Genomic DNA, 16,976 nt, shown 5'->3' on the forward strand with positions numbered 1-16,976 from the left:
TTTATCATCAAATATATGTGAAACTTTTTATTAATAATTTTCTCCACAGATAGAAACAGTTTAAACAGTTTAATCCTAAAAAAAAAGTCTCCTTAAAGACAACATAATATATTTTCTTCAAACATTCAGGCCTTGCTGCTACTGCTTCTATCTCCGCCTGAAGCCTACTGCAACTTCTTTAACAAAAGTTATTTATACAAATATTAAGTTTAAAAATACATTATCTCAACGGATAATTCAACATCTACAGGCCACACATGGAAGCCCAACATCATATTTTCATAGTCACCAAAACACGCAGAAATGTAAAACAAAATGTGCAAAATATCCTTCCTTCTACAGTGAGAATGTAAATGTTTAAGTAGCTCTGAACATTCAGAAAACATTTGATGCCATTCTAAATGAGTTTGTGCATAGACATGAGGTCTTCACTTGTAAGAATTTAAGTGGACTGAGTCGCTCCAAAAGTCTCTCCAGGCGAGTCTGGGGGCTGACGCGGAGGGGAAGTGCTGCTGGTACCGGGGAGGCAGAGGGACGGAGGCAGGGTGCTGCAGGTGCGGGTAAGCTAAGGGGAAATGAACTGGCTGAGAGGGAGCCAAACAGCCGCCTTTCTCAGTGTCCAGTAAGCAGGGGTGGAACGGTTTCCCATCCCGGACCAGGATCGGAACCACGACCCGGCGCAGCAGCGGAGGTAGAGGCTGAGGGATCTCCAAGTCCTCCGCGCGTCCTCTCTTCATCTTGTAGCGGTGGTTCTGGAACCAGATCTTGATCTGGGTCGGGGTCAGGGAGAGGAGCCGGGCCAGCTGCTCCCTCTCTGGGCCGGACAGGTAGCGCTGCTGCCGGAAGCGCCGCTCCAGCTCCAGAGTCTGCGCTTTGGAGAACAGGACGCGGCGCTTCTTGCTCTTTTTACTCCTGTCTGGGTCTGAGTCCGGGGACGAGTCATCTGGTTTGGTCGAGTCCGGGCAGGCCTCGAGACTGCCTTCATCTGAAGCTGCAGAAATAAAAGATGGACGTTAGACTTTTGGATGGAGATGGAGGAAAGATGGCGCTTTCTTTCTCTCTGTTCCCTTCATGTAAAATCAATGCTCGCTCTCTCTATCTATCTATCTATCTATCTATCTATCTATCTATCTATCTATCTATCTATCTATCTATCTATCTGATCTTTGTGGTTAAATCAATTTATTGATTGATTTTTTTTTAAGTATTCTATTTTATTTATTTATTTATTTTAGCCTTATTGTGACGTTCCTCGATTTCTGTGAACATTTTTCATGCTGCTGTTTTAGCCAGAACTCCACTCCAAGAGCGAAACGAACAAAAGCTTCTTTCTTTTTTTTTTTTTTAAATAAAGCTAAAAAATAGAATTAAAAGAAGCTGGAGACTTATCATTAACTTGCACTCTACAGTTTCAGCATCATCAGCTTGTACACTTACACATGCAGGGGCTCCGGTCGCAGCAGTCCATCCAGGAGGTGTATGGTGAGCTGGAGGAGCACGAGGAGGACGAGGAGGAGGAGGTGTAGCCCGGGGAGGACCGCGGCCCTGCCTCCGCATCCTGCTCCGGCAGGTCCAAGATGCTCCGGACGGAAAAACTGAACTTGGTCGTTGCAGCCATCGCGATCCTCGTGCGTAAAATCCGGATTTGTTTTGCGCAAAGTAAGTAAACTCTCAATGTAAAGCTATCCAAAGAAGAGACAGAAGCATCCACTTTACGCGCAGTCCAAACAGAGGTGTGTGCGCTCAGTGTTTACACAAACAGCACTCCAAACACACAACGCGGCTCCTCTTATAAAGCCTCCTCCTCCTCCACTGACCACCTGAAAGGATGGAGTGCTGTCACCCAATGGTGGTAGGTGAGGAGGGAGAGAGAGAGAGGGAGAGAGCGAGAGACAGAGAGACCCTGAGAGCCTCAACAAAGAGCAAAGGAAACACTCGTCATCATTACTGATTCGTCCCGTATCGTCAGACTGGGAACAGATAATAGTGATTGTTAGAGCTGAATCACGTCTTGGGTGGCAACTGACAACACAGTCCATCCCATCAACATCCCCCCAAACACACACACACACACACACACACACACACACACACACCTCCCTTTCCTCCCCCCTCCTCGAGCCCAAACAACGTGTCACACATTTGCATACAAAGTGAGCAATTAGCGTGATGCCACAGAGAGTTGGTTTAACTAATGCGTCCATTAGAGGAACTTTAACTGCAGGCGTGAGAAGTTTGGACGTTTATGGATGGTGAAGGACTCACACACGTTTCCTCCTTTGACGTATTTAAGGAATGTGCAACAGGAAGTCATTCTTTTCGTCTCATCAGGATGATTTATGATATTTTATTCCATGAGTTTTCCATGAAGCAAAATGTCGGATATACATTTCTGACTCCTCTCTACTGTAAATCACATTTTGCTTAATGGAAATAAATAAATATTTGACATTGATAACGTTTCAAATCCTAGTTTCAGAGTTTTGGGAATGATTTTTGAGAGGATTTTACTTAATGACAAAGAAAAAAATAGAGGTTAACATCCACAACCCCAATTCTAAAAAACGAGCTGCATACTGTGTAAAATGTTGATAAAAAAGATGCTTTGCAAATCATTTAAACCATATTAATGGAAATATTGTAGAGACAACATATCAAATGTTGAATTTGATTGTTTTTATTGTGTCATATATATATATATATATATATATATATATATATATATATATATAGAGGCTATGCTCATTTTACATTTGTTTCCAGCAACACATCTCAAAAAAGGTTGGGACAAGAACAACAAAACAGTAAAAAAGTTAAACAACTTCACAACAATGTTCCTGGGGGTAAAATCAGACAACAAATTGGGGATTTCTTCATCTATAATATTATAAAAGATATCAAAAATCTGGAGAAATCTCTGTGAAAAAAGGGACAAGGCCCAAAACAATACATGGATGGTCATGATTTTCAGGCCCTGAGGCAGCACTGCATTAAAAACAGAAACAACTCTGTAGTGGAAATCACTGCATGGGCTCAAAATCACTTCAAACAACTATTGTCAAAGAACACAGTTCATCACTGCATCCATAAATGCAGGTAATAACTGTACCATGCAAAAAGTAAACCATATAAACATGATCCAGAGACACAGACAACTTCTCTGGGCCCAATCCCGTTTAAGGACTGAGGCGAAGTGGAAAACTGTCTGACAAACCAAAGCTCGACATTTGTTTCGGAAGTCATGGATGTCGTGTCTTCGTTCTAAAGAAGAGAGGGACCACCCGGCTTGTTATCAGTGCACAGTTCAGAAGTCAGCTTCTGTGATGGTATGGGGATGCATAAGTGTCCGTGGCATGGCTCGCTTACATATCTGAGAAGGCCCCATTAATGCTGAATATTATACTTTTGAAAGACCATACAGTATAATGCTATCCAGGCAACAATTTTTCAGCAAGACAATGCCAAACCATATTCTGCACCTATTACAAAAGCATGGCTGTGTAGTAGAAGAGTCTGGGTGCTGAACTGGCCTGCCTGCAGTCCTGTCTAGTCACCCAATGAGAAATATCCTGAAATGAAAAATACAGGAGAATCAAAGGAGACCCCGAGCTGTTGAGAAGCTAAAATCCTCTATCAGGCAAGGATGGGACATCATTTCCCTTTCAAAACCCCCAAACTGGACCCCTTAGTTCCCAAGTGTTTACAGAGTGTTGTTTAAAGAAGAGGTGATACAGCACAATGATAAACATGCCCCGGTCACAACTTTTATAAAACTTATTGCTGCCATCAAAAATTAAACAAGTGTATATTTTTTTATTAAAAATGACACTCAGTCAGCATTTGATCTGCTGTTTTTGCATTTTCAATCAAATAAAAGGTTGAAATGATTTATAAACCATGAAATCCTTATCTTTATGTTAACATTCTACACAGCATAAAACCTATTAGGAATTGAGGTTGTACTTTTACATTTAAATTGGATTTGTCACGTGCTTTTCTTTATTGAAAAATTATTATTATTGTAATATTATTTTTTTCTTTTTTACTTATTGTTATTTGTGACTTTTAATTATGTTTCTCTACAACTTTAAATCTCTGCCTGTGGGCACTGATGAGTGGGGGCTGGTGATAAATACAAACAAGTCCTCCATAAATAAAAAAAAATCAAACAACACATGGTGAAACACAGATTTCAGAATAAAAATGGACCTTAATTAGGAGAAAATTTGTTTCTACGTTTGTGATAATAGTTCATTTGTAACGTGTTTTTATTATAAAGTGTTTTTAAAAATTGTTAAAATTTTAAATGTGTTTGTAAAAGTGTAAAAAATGAGGCACATGAATTGCACCATAAAGATTTTTCATCCTTACATTTTCCTTTACGCATGCTTTCTCCAGCTGCTGACAAATTGGAGCAGTGATTGGTGACCGCTGACAAGATTTTATTAATTGGTAATCAAGATTAATTGTTGATCATCCATCACGCTTCAAGCACAGACACATAGAGGGGTCACTGTGGCTTCTAATGCTTATTATTTTGTATCCTTCTAATTTCATTAACCTCGTGTCTGAATCGTCTAATTCTTCTTTGTCTAAACTGACGTCCACAGTCTGATATCTGTTTGTGTCTCCTCACATATAAGACGCATTAAATGCAAAGCGTGAATCCAGCCTCATGTGGGGGTTATTTGATATTGATACCAGCCCTCATCCACTTCAGCTCGGTGCATGAGGCCGAGCGCAGTGAGCTGCTGCTGTTGCTGCTGTTGCTGCTGGACCTGCCTGCTCTGCGTCCTGGGTGGTCGGACGAGAGCGAACACAAATACATGCCAAGCAGAGGAGGGGAACAAAAGGGGAAAATGTAGCCCCGCGTCCGAGACCCGTTGGAAGCATTTGTTCCAGTCAAGATTTTGCATTTGTTCAGTCCCGCAATAATGCCTGATTGACGCCCCGGCACAATGTGCTTTAAGTTAGCAGGATAAATCCGAGCTTGTTCCGTGTTGTCATGGTTTTGAATGGAGCTGAATGGGATCTGGGACACTATCTACTGCTCCGCGTCTACTGCCGCCAACTCTATAGTCCCAGGCAATATTACATGTGTGATTCAGGATGCATTAAAGTCCATTTAGGTTTCCAGAGTTCAACAAATCAGTGACCTGCTCCAGAAGTACACAAATCTGCCTTAATCTCGCATTTCTCCAAAATTAAAGAAACCCTTTTACGCACGTTACGCACAAGCTTTCTCTTTCCTCTCTACAAACACTTAAAAGCTTTCATTTGCTGTCAAAAATTTAACTAGACTGGCTCCCGCTTTGAGCATCATTTCTGTTTACACAAGAGCCTCCCAGCGGTGCACAAACAGCAGAGGATTACAGTACGCAGGTTTGCTGGAGTGGATAGTTTGCAGAGGCCACTCCACTGGAGAGCAAAAACACGCAAAGGCAAAGAGAAGTCATGTCCAAAGAGCGGGAATTTCTCTGTCCACAAAGAGCCAGCGGACACTTAATCTATTTAACACCCTGCAGGCTTCAGCCGGAGAGGCTCCTCTGTGGCTCCCAAGAGCTCTCCAAGGCCAAATATTTACTCTGCTGTTCAGCTCTTCATCCCCAATCCTTCCTCTTTCTCACATGGATCTGAATCCAGCAGCTCAATTCATTTCAGCCCGGAGCAGCTGAGGAGCCTCACTGCAGACTGATCAACATCAAGCCTGTGATCCAACATGAAGCCCTTCACTCCTATGTTCAATTTCAAAAACTCTTACAACCAAACATGTGGAATTGGTTTATTACTTTACTTTGCTTTTTTTTTTTTTTTTTGATTAATGTGCAAAATAAAAATGTGCAGAGTTTCAAACTAGATGACTGTTCTTACTTTGAACTGTTTCAGATAAAACGTTTCTCTGGACTCATTTTAAATCCGAGTTAAAGAAGCTTGTGAACAGAATGTACTCATCTATGTTTTGTGGAAATGTTGGACTGACAATGAAAGAGGATTTTTCAGTGAAAACGGAAACACTTTCTGGATTATTGTTCTTGAGAAAAATTGCATGCCATACCTTTTAAAGAAGTTAAGAAATGTTTGCTTCTTTAAAAAACAGAAAATATATTTAGCAGAGAAGATTGTTTTGTATTGTTGTTCTGTTTTTTGTTTATGCAAAAACTCAGAATTACAATTTTCTTTTCAGAAATCCCTGAAAGTCCAAAGTTAAAGTCTACTTAGTTATTTTAAGATAATTAAAAAAAAACACGTGTATGTCTGTATAATGGTGGATATAGAACTTTAGGATTGAGGGGAGGTGTCTGCAAGCCTGGTTTCATGAACTACATTAAAATCACAACAGGCATCAGTTGATAAGTGTTCCAGTCTGACTGGGGCATCCTGTTAATGTCTCTGATTTTGTCTTGAGTTTTCAAATGTTTTTCCTTTTGGAGTCATGCATTCATTTCATTTGTCTGGATATAAATATGTGTGATGTGCCACACTCTTGGAAAGCTGATACATTTAAATCCAGACAACATGTTCACTTAAACTGTTAAATTAGGTAATAAGACTCTATAAAAAATACAGACTGTGGGTTTAACAAACTGTTCTAAAGATTTTAAAAGACTAGTAAGGGTAAGTTGAATGTGTCTAAATGTATGCTTTCTCTGTGATAAAAAAAAATAGTACATCAAATTCCACAGAGCATGATGTCTTAATTCCCCCTCTGTATATTTGTGCCTGTACATTCATTAAGATGAAGTGTTGCACTCCTTCAGCACGGCTGTGGTCTGATAAGCTCACTGCTTTCTTCATTCACACCATGACTTTTTGTATTTCCAAACTTGAGGTGTCAGCATGGACTGTAGGCCTTAAGTGAATTCACTTGAGTCAGATAATCAAAAAAAGGTTTGAACCAACCCTGTCACACACGTACTTATGATCTAAATTTATACAGAACTTATATAGAGCATTAATGCTGCAACTGGCATCCTCTAATCAGTTTATGCACAGAATCCATTGAGTGGAATAACATAACATGATTTATTCAATGACCATTCTCTACGTAATAATCCTGAGTAACTAAAGCTCTTAAATAAATCAGGAGGAGTAGTAAGTCAAATATTTACCCTTCAAACTAAGAGGAGCAGAGTGTTGAGTAAACTGAGGTATCTTAGTAAGCATAAGAAACTTAGGATGAGTCCAGTGAGTGAAAGCATCCTCCTCGATACATCGCACCACTGAGACGAACGTCTGATCATAAATAAAGAAGTCATCACAACAGTCCAGCTGTGAAGAAATAAACTGGGAGTGTTTCTGTCAAACACTTGACCTGACTGAGCTTATTGGATATCTTTGCTTTAACCAAACATGCCACCTCTTTGTCCTGCGTGTTACACTTGTAGTCACTGTGTTGTGGCGTTAAATGTAAGAGTCAACACGGATAAAGCCTAGGATGTGTATCTGATTTCACCCTGACTGAGTATCTCCTACCCACAATGCCCCCTCTGTTTCCCCTCAGAGCAGTGTGATGCTCTAGCAGCTGCACCTGCTGCTGCTGCTGCTGGTGTCCTCTCCCTTCTCCTGTCCTGTAAATACCATTAGCATGTTGAAGAGGGGCTGCAGGGAATAAAGACTTGGCAGCTACATCTCTCTCCCTGCAGTAAACTGGATTCATGTGGGGCAGCTGTGTGTGAACTCAGGTCTGTTTGTACGCTGCTTTAAGACACAATGTGGGTATTTAAGAGCCAGGATTTATCCCATTAGAGAGTTCTCCCACCAGATAAACAAAGTGTGTACGAGAGTGCTAATTAAGAGGAAAGGCACTAAAAACATGTCACACACTGAGAAAGAAAAAAAAGCTGAATACGTCACTTTTTTAAAAGATGTTGGAGATTTTGTCCCAGTTTTAGAAAAGCCTGAGGCTCAGCTATGTTCTTAATTTGTCCAATTCTGTTTGTCATACAATTTCACGTCAGTTCAACACAAATACGTTTGTTTTTTAATGTGGTAAAATCTAATTTAGAGAGGAAAAAAAAGGTGGACATAAGAGCCACAATGTTCCATCTAAACCCTACTTTTATTTAATTTGATTAATGAGTGTAATTTTAATCTGGATTTTGAAAACAGTACTGAAAGAACTCGGATTACATACTTAGGCCTGACTAAAAGTAACAAAGTGTACAAATACCATCTTGTTACCAAAAGTCATGAAGTATATTTTTACTTTAATATAAAAAAGATACAACAGTTTTTACTTTAATCCAGAACATGAGAATCAAGACTCTCAGAACTCTCAGAACATATTAAATTGACACTAAATATCTTTCTGGGTCAATATTATTATTTATGCATTACTGTGTGAAACTCCTCAAAGTTAGTGGAACTAATCTTCACTGAAGAATTAAATTTTATTTTAGTCTTTAAAATGGCTTTAATTATTGTATAAATCTGAAACTACTAAATGAATTTCACAGGTTATGAAACAGACTCAAATATGTATCAATGTCACTGTATTAGTTTAAATAGCAAACAAGACCATCACGAAGAAGATGAATCATCTCTATATGTTCGAGGCTTGATCCAAAAAGCTTCATATTACCATGACCTGGATAACTGAGAACCTTCACAGGCATATTCCTAATCTCGCAGGCATTGTTTTGCCTTAACACGAGGAGTAGAGGGTACGGGAAGACATGCAGTAAATGGTTTTGGCCAGGAACTGAACCAGCAACTGCTGTGATGAGGACCACAGCCTCTGTATATTGCAGGGGAGAGCTTAAACTATATTGGTTGTTCTTAATACCTAGAACAGCCGCCATTGGGTAGGTATTATACCAGACGATTTACAGCATACTTAAGGAAAAGAAAGTTTTCCACAGCCAGCACGATCAATGACTAATATATCTTACTGTTTGAAGAGGGTCTAATGGGATTTTGTAACTATTAAAACACTACTTACACATGTACAGGATAAAATCAGCAAAATGATTAAATATCCTGTTTTGACCACAGGGGGCGCCAAATCAGACAAACAGAAAGTTCCTCTCAGCAGCTTTAAATGATAAAAACACTGAAGTGAAGTGAAAGTTCAGTATTTGCTTGTGAACTGTAGAGGAGTGGGAGTTGGAGTAGGATAAACTGTGATTCCTTAAATAAAGTGTAACTTTAAACTGCTCTTAAGCATAAACATATCCAACCTTCAGCATTAAGGCAGGAAGAAATATTTACACTAATGAAACACGACTTACCTTGAGCTGTTTCCACAGTTGCTGTTGCCATCAGTGTTGATACAAGCTGCACCGGGAATAATGTAGGCGTCATATGGATGCCACAGACACATCTGTGTAGAGGGAAACAAAGTAACATCAATTCAGGACTGGTGCTTAACGATAAGAGCTCAACTTTTATTCTGTTTTCTTATAAATAAATACTCAGTGAAGTAAATGTTTCCAGGAAATATTTCACTCAACTCCATGGTCATTCTGTATAAAACCACTTCCTGTTTATTATACTGTATCTTAGGAATGAGAAAGACCTCAAGAATACCTGCAGCTCCTCGTGATCTTTGTTAAACATGTCTAGTAAGAGTATGAATAACAATACTGCACAAGTAATGTGTCTTCTGACTTTAGACATGTCACAATTCAATCCTGAGGCTATACTCAATGTGCATTGGGTCAGCATAAATGTGCAGATGTTTTCATGTGAAGAAAAGGAGGAGTGCTTTAAACATTCACTCTTCTTACCTCCTTGAGATTTGATAATGTGCTGTTGATCAAAACTTCCATCCAAACAAATCAGTCCTCCTTCTCCTCTCTCTGTGTTCTTTATGGGCAGGTGTGAGTCATTTCCAGCTGTGAGGCAAGAAATGTTAAAAACTAAAAATTTTGCTGCTTACTTTGAGAGAACAAAACTTCAACCGAAGGACCCTGATCATTGACTCTTACCTCTCAACTGTTGTCCATGTGTGATACTTGGTTGCCCTCTGCAGGTCACACACTCAAACTGACTGAGTTCTCATCATGGTCCTCCCTCAGCTCTTTGTTGAAGGACTACTTCTTCATCCACAGGGGTCGCTCTCATAGTAACTTCAAGAAGAAATACAAGTGAGGTGAGAAACATTTATTTACTCCATGCAAAGAACATCCCTGTAGCTGCTCTGTTGATCATACCGTTACAGTTTAATTAGAGAGTGAAATCAGACCCAGATTCTGACAGCGAAGGTCCTTAATGATTTCACTGCATGGGGCAGGTTTGTAGTTCCACATTTGCAAACTTCAGCTGTGGTCGTTAAATGCATCAATGTCCCATGGCGGAGGTCAAAATTACAGAAAAGCTGTGGATTAACACAAATGCAGACAACTGCATAAAGTACATCCAATTAATACAGACCTTTAACACATTAAGTAACCATGGCATGTTTAAAACAAACTAATTAAGCAAAACAGGAATTCAGCACAAAGCATGGGAAAGGAGGAAATATGCAGCCACTATAACATGACATGGTTACATTATGCAAGAGTTATTATCAGGGAATAACAAACGTCTATAAAAATGATCCAGAGCACAACGTGAAATCTTTGCTGTATACGTTTTTTCCAAACAACTCCTCAGACCATTATTTTTTAATTTAATGTAGATTAAATATAAATATACAATTTGATAAACAATAACTTAAACTGTCAAAACAGCTGTTAATCAATGGTCCAACACTCCTCAAATTGATTTAAGTGCATTTATTTTGAAGTTGTATCAGCTCTGTATCTGATGTCTGGGTGCAAAACGAGTCAGGAACTCAATGGAATATAAAGATGTTTATAATGTAAATACTTCATTTAAGTGAGAGTGCATCTTATTTGTAACGTGGCACATGAACTTTGTAACATTCCAACACTAAATACTTCTGCAAAATACTTTGAGCTCTGCAGTGTTGGCCTTTGTGTCCTACACGTCCACCAGATGGCGCCACTGTCTTTTGTAACAACAGCTGGTGAGCTCTCAGACTGATTGAGCAGCACCAGTGACCCTCTGAGGACGGAGCGACCCACGAGGACTCACAGACACCTAGAAAATCTAGTGAAAATACAAATAGGTTTCACTTACTTCACTGAAACATGTGGACAGCTCATCACCTCTATGTTTGATATCAGATCACGTGTCGTTTAACTAGTACTCAATGTTCCTCCTCTGTTTTATTGGCACTCAGCTCACCTCGCTGTACCTGATCCTGCTGCCAAAATCTAGTGCTTCAGATTCCACCAACCTGAGACTTATCATTAGAGCTCGTGATGAAATATTTGAACCTCACCTCGAGCCATTTGCATGCTGGGAGAGTCAGCGCGGTGCATTCTGGTCTGAAAGGGGAGGCCTGCTCGGTAAATCCTGCAGGCCCGTGAAACACACGAGCTACCTTTAGAGGAAAAACTATATTTTAATGTCTAAAGATCCTAACTTATATCAGTCCACTATCTGTGCCAGCTAATAAAGAAGACATATCAGATCACGTGGTTTGTTTATGATGATAATGATGATAATGAACACACTGCGCGCGGTAATCTAATAACACTGTGTAACAATCTGACGCTGGTGCGCATAAATTTGACTAATTACAGGATTGTATGTGCGCCCTGTGGATCTTAGTGCGCGAGGAAATTCAATATGAGTCCAATCCAGGTATGACTCAACGGCCCCTCGGCTCGTGCACAGGACGCGGCGGTGTGGTCTGCATCAACACCCCATTTGCACTTTTCTGCACAGAGGAACGCTGCGTAAAAAAACCCAAAGCGCACTGAAGGTAAAACTCTCCATTTTTACCCCCTTCTTTAAGTGTCCATGGTCCGGGACAAAGAGCACTCCAAATTAGGACGGAATGAAATATTTGATACTAATGCGGGCCAGGTGCCGGACGAACAGATGTCAAAGTGATGTATGCGTAAAAGTGTCGTAAATATTGTTGCTTTGTGTCGCTCTCCGCTCAAACCCAGGCACGGCCTCTGAAACACTGCTACATAGGTCGTTAACCCGCGTTCGTCCTCATTAAGGCCGCACTAAAGTCACCGGGCCATTTTAACCCGGGATAAGAGCTAACCCGCGAAAAGGATTTAATGGTGTCACTAACTTTTGGGCAGCAGAGGTTAAAGACATCAGTGTGGGATGTTTTAAAAGTGTATTCCCTCCAAAAACCGATCACATCAACGCCATGTTATCTGATATGATGTGTATCAGACAGCTGCTTGAATAACCTGGTTAGTGGTGCCTTCAGGTGACAGACTGCAGGGCCTTGTTTCCAAACGCACACAGGATATCTCTGCGCACGAGAATGTCTCATTGATGTCACTCTATTTGGGGACAGTGGGGATGAAATGACAGAGCTACAGCTCACTGTGAAACAAGAAATCATTCCAAGTCCCTGAAAGAAACCATTAGTGGGGGGACTTCGATTTCCCGCAGGAGCGTAATGGGAACAGTTACACAAGAACTGGGAACTTTTTTTTTCCTCTTCATCACCACTTCTCTGCAGCTTTTCTCCTCGACTCTTCACCATCCGTGTCCTGCAGAATATATCAAATCTGTTGAGCACTCTTTTAGTTTTTGTTTTGGACCACAAAGAAGACTCAGGTGACGGATTACAGCCACAGCGTCTCAGTCCATTTCCGTTCTCCTCATTTCTTTTTTTTTTTTTTTTTTTTGTAGCAGCTCTGTTATGCGTTCGGGCCCACTGACACACATGTAAAGTCATGTAGCTGATGATGTCAGGATGCAAGACATTTAGCGCGCATGGATGTGATTATGGCACAAACAAATCTGCGCTGCTGTGCTCTAATGAAAGCTACTGCTGATAATAATAATAATAATAATAATAATAATAATAATAATAATAATAATAATAATCAGCGCTCTCATTTTTGGGACTTTCCGGATGACTTGCTCTAATTGTTCCTGCATCGACAATGTTATTAACCAAACATTTACAGATGAGAACGTTTTCTTTATCGAGTCAACACAACGGGGTCTTGATTTTTTTTACTTTGAGGTTTCCTTGTGGACATTTGAAATCTCAGAAAGGGTGAAATGTTTATCATTTTTGGATTATTGTTTATTTTTTTGCGCAATCCTTGAGTTAAATCTAGGGGACTTTGAGACGGAACTATTTACTGTACACGTGTCTCCGTTTATATTTTAATGTCCCGGACTTAAACAAATCCGTTTTGAGATCTGTATCCCTGTCCTGTGTTTTGATTCGTTGCATTGTGTCAGTCTGTCAGTGTGCAGGGTTTGTATGGACGTTTCTTCTATTTTGTTTTCTTTTCTCATTATTATTGCATTGTATTCGTCGTGTTTGTGTGGAGCACTTTGTGTCTGTTTTTATACGTGTGCTGCAAATAAAGCCTGACTTACTTTCCGCAGAGAGCAGCGAATAGCTGAGATATGATCCGAAAAGACAAAACCTCAACAATATTCATGAGCTGCTGCAGAGAGGTCGCAGACTGTGGGGGCACTTTGAGATGCAGAACGAATGGTGGAGGAATGAATATCCTCCTTCTCCTCCTCACATCCTCTTTTAAAAATAAATGAGACAAGTTCTGAGTGTGATTCAGACTCAACAAAATAAATCCTAAATATAATATGACGGTTTGTAGTTTGGGTTGTGACTTATATGGAACTGTATAGGAGCATTAAGGTTACATTTAAATAAGTAAAACTACATTTTACCATAACTGACTACATTTATTATACTTAACTAAGAAAAACTAACCATTGTCTACACATTAATTAATTTGCCAGCATATAACTACTAAAACTATGATTTACTACATTTGGCTATCCTCAAGTTACCAAAAACTATAATTGACTTTTATATATATATATATATATATATATATATATATATATAATATATAAGTGCATTTTCCTGGATACTCAATGTTTAAAACACAGGGGTATTTGGCAATACATGCCAAACTGTATTTCTCCTTATATATAAAATTATTTTCAATATTAAAACTTTATCAGACTGTATATTATAACACTCGCCTTTAACACGATATATTTGACGGTATAAGCCGATCATTATACTTTACAATATATCGCCTTGTTGCATGACGGTATTTCTGTATATAACAATATCTTTTTAATATTGCCTTCTAAAAATGCACAGGCCTTTCATTTAGATACCAGTCGTATATACTGGGACAGTCCTTTACTAATTCATTTTTTATCCTAATCATATTGACCTTTGTTTCGTTTTTGAGTATTGTATATTCAATTCTTGGGTTTTATGTTATTTATTATTTCTTTTTTTTTTTTTACATTGATGTGATACATCAAGACATAATCCACCTATTTGCAACATTACTTGGCATTAAACCCCATAAATATAAAAATGCTGACCTTTAGGGGTACAAATATTTTCTATCTTGTTTCCTTCACAGGAAAAAGATGCTGAGCACTGTTTTTCATGGCGCTGAGTTCATTGCAGGTTTGCATAATTCTGCTGCAGGTGGTGTATAAATCTAGGTTTATTTTTCTGGGTTGAAATATAGAGTAGGCTACAATACAAGAAAGGGAGGTGTTTTGGAAGATAAGTGTCTGTTTGATTTGAGTCAACTTTGATTTAAAAGCAACATCTCAAATTATCTCCACAAAAGATGGAGGGGGATGTGGGTCTGTTGCGTGGAGGTAAATGTTAAAGTTTACACACACTCTTCTTTATTCTTTTTTTAATAGATCTTATCGAAATCCTGAAATCCTCCGCGCCTCTTTGAAGCGACGTTCACAGCCTGAATAAGTCCTGACAGGTATCTTTGACATCCAGAGCTGCTCTGCATCCTCTGACTGCGGCGACAAGAGAGAAAAGATCATCAAGTCTTCACTCGTTGGTGGATAAAAACAAAAAGTGGTTGTGTTGTTTTGCTCACACTTGAAGGAGATATCTGAGGGGGGCGAGGCAGTCATCCTGAACACTGTGAACATGTCAACAGAGTGCTTTGGATCGTTTTGGCACTGTAGTTTTCTATCCGCGAGAGAGAAATAAAGGAGCTGCTGTTTGATTTATTTGCGTATTTTTGGCGTCACGATAAGACAGATTTTAGTGACATTGGCCTTCATTTTTCAAAAAGGCTAAGATGCAGGTGTGTATCTTTATTGTGCAGGAGTTTTTAGGGCGTTGCTTACTCTCTATTGTCACTGCATGATTTATAGTTGACAAGTTTACCTGATGAATCAATTGAAGCCCATCTTCTAGTTTTCATCTCCTCTTGGATCCGTCAGCATGTTAAAAATAGTGCAAAGCAGCAGCACAAACATGTATTTGTTCCTCCACGTTTCTTCCATCATCTTGACCCACTGAGGAGCTGCTCTGCCTGTGAGATCAATTATGAGCAAAGCAAACACTTTCATATGAAACAAAGCTGTGATATAAACAGGTTACACGATCGGCGAGGTCATGGAGCAGCTTCACGGTGCAGCTGTTTGCTGAATATAATCCTCTGAAGGTAAATACACCAACAGACCTGCAAACAAACCAGACAAGGAACAGAATTAATACCAGATAATAAATCCATGTCTGAATCATCACAATCCATATCCTAATCCTGATATATGTGCATCTCAAATAATCTTAAATCAGAAAATCAGAAAAAAAAATCATCATAAAGTGAATTTGGGTTGAGTTTGAATAATTGGGAGTACGCTTGGTAAAATGCAGGACGAATTTTTGGAAGAATAAAAAATACGTTTATCAAGCTGGGCTCTAGGCTCCAGCTTCAGGATGTACATGTACATGTGTTGAAATCTGATTATTTACATAATGTTCCTCAACCATTAAATTACAGAGGCGCAGAGGCCGCGTGACGTAAACTCTGCGTTCATATTTTTGGCGCATCAACCTTGGAGGTAGCAGAGCTAAAGCAGCAAAAATACTTACGATCAGCCAACTGCGTCTTCAGAAAATTAATAACCTGCAGGAAAAAAGACGCGCTTTGATAGGAAAGTTAAATTCAGGTGGATTCTTTTCTAAGAGACAAAATAGACTCGCGTGAATGAGCCTCTAGTCTACAGTGTGTGCAGCAGATGATGATGTACAGGCCTCATGTCACTCTGCAGAATGTGCTCAGACATGTCAGAATCAGTGTGAGATGAGGCCAGAAGTCAGCGCGCTCTGTCTCCTGCAGAGAGCTGCAGCCGGAGCGGCGAGTCCATCGTTACACAATTTGTCTGACAAGTGATGCGTTGCCTTCACGGCCGGTTTGCACAATTCAATTCGACACGGACGAGTCTGGGCTCGCGAGCTCAACAGGCATGTGACAACCGTGCAGTCTGGAAACTATTATTACGAGCGAGCAGGGCTTTATGCGTTACATTTCGACGCGATTATTTTTATTATTATTATTATTTTTTTAATATTATTATTATTATTATTACTATTATCAATCTTGTGATTATTATAATTATTATAATCATCAAATTCTGATTATTATTAGCCTATTATTATTGTTATATTGTCCTACAGCTTAGAGATGTCGTGCAATGCTGTAATAATATTGCTTTACTATCACCTTATTTTCACACAGCATGTGGAGTCGAAACATTTGCTAAAGCCCATAGCCTCCCGTCATGTAATGACTATCTCACTTCTTTATTTTAAACAGCGATGAGACATAAATATTTTCCAGGTGTTGTATGATGTCATCAATCAGATGATGCTTGTGGCCTCATCCTCACGGAGACATCCATTATAATCCAAACAAAAAGGAGGAAGGTGTCGGTACACAGTTTAAACACTGAAGATGGAGCAGTTTGCAGAGACCTCTGGTCCCTCGTCACTGACCTTTTGTTATTTCAGCCACCAGAGGAACCTTAGTGGAAACAAGTTGAGCACGTTCCCCCACGGTAAACATTATCCTTGACGCATTAGTGGCCTGGGAGCGGAGCAGGGTGGGCAGGTGGGGGCACGAGCAGCAATTGGGAGGTAAATTTGAAAAAATGACAAAGCT

At 39.6% G+C, this 16,976-nt stretch overlaps 2 protein-coding genes across 5 annotated transcripts in view; one reads left to right on the top strand and one right to left on the bottom strand.

The window, feature by feature from the left end:
• nkx2.9 (NK2 transcription factor related, locus 9 (Drosophila)) lies at positions 1-16,234 on the bottom strand. Of its 4 annotated transcripts, XM_034675633.1 has the most exons (10): positions 15,908-16,234; positions 15,413-15,494; positions 15,197-15,344; positions 11,291-11,392; positions 10,155-10,318; positions 9,930-10,070; positions 9,729-9,836; positions 9,231-9,322; positions 1,438-1,682; positions 1-991 (listed from the first exon to the last, which is right to left on the bottom strand). In XM_034675633.1, exons 7-10 carry the CDS (start codon positions 9,768-9,770, stop codon positions 429-431), a joined length of 942 nt encoding a protein of 313 aa, XP_034531524.1. In that variant the 5' UTR covers positions 9,771-9,836; positions 9,930-10,070; positions 10,155-10,318; positions 11,291-11,392; positions 15,197-15,344; positions 15,413-15,494; positions 15,908-16,234; the 3' UTR covers positions 1-428. The 4 variants fall into 4 exon arrangements, with proteins under 4 accessions (XP_034531524.1, XP_034531522.1, XP_034531521.1 ...); XM_034675631.1 differs by lacking the exons at positions 11,291-11,392; positions 15,197-15,344; positions 15,413-15,494; positions 15,908-16,234 and adding an exon at positions 11,086-11,284; XM_034675630.1 differs by lacking the exons at positions 11,291-11,392; positions 15,197-15,344; positions 15,413-15,494; positions 15,908-16,234 and adding an exon at positions 11,086-11,284 and having other exon boundaries at positions 10,155-10,344.
• Positions 11,496-16,976, top strand: part of pax9 (paired box 9) — a 16,619-nt gene continuing 11,138 nt past the window's right edge. The window contains 1 exon segment of the mRNA XM_034675634.1: positions 11,496-11,776. The gene's annotated coding sequence lies outside the window, so the exon portion shown is untranslated.

This window comes from Notolabrus celidotus, chromosome 22 (genome assembly GCF_009762535.1).
Source record: "Notolabrus celidotus isolate fNotCel1 chromosome 22, fNotCel1.pri, whole genome shotgun sequence".
Lineage (NCBI taxonomy): Eukaryota > Metazoa > Chordata > Actinopteri > Labriformes > Labridae > Notolabrus > Notolabrus celidotus.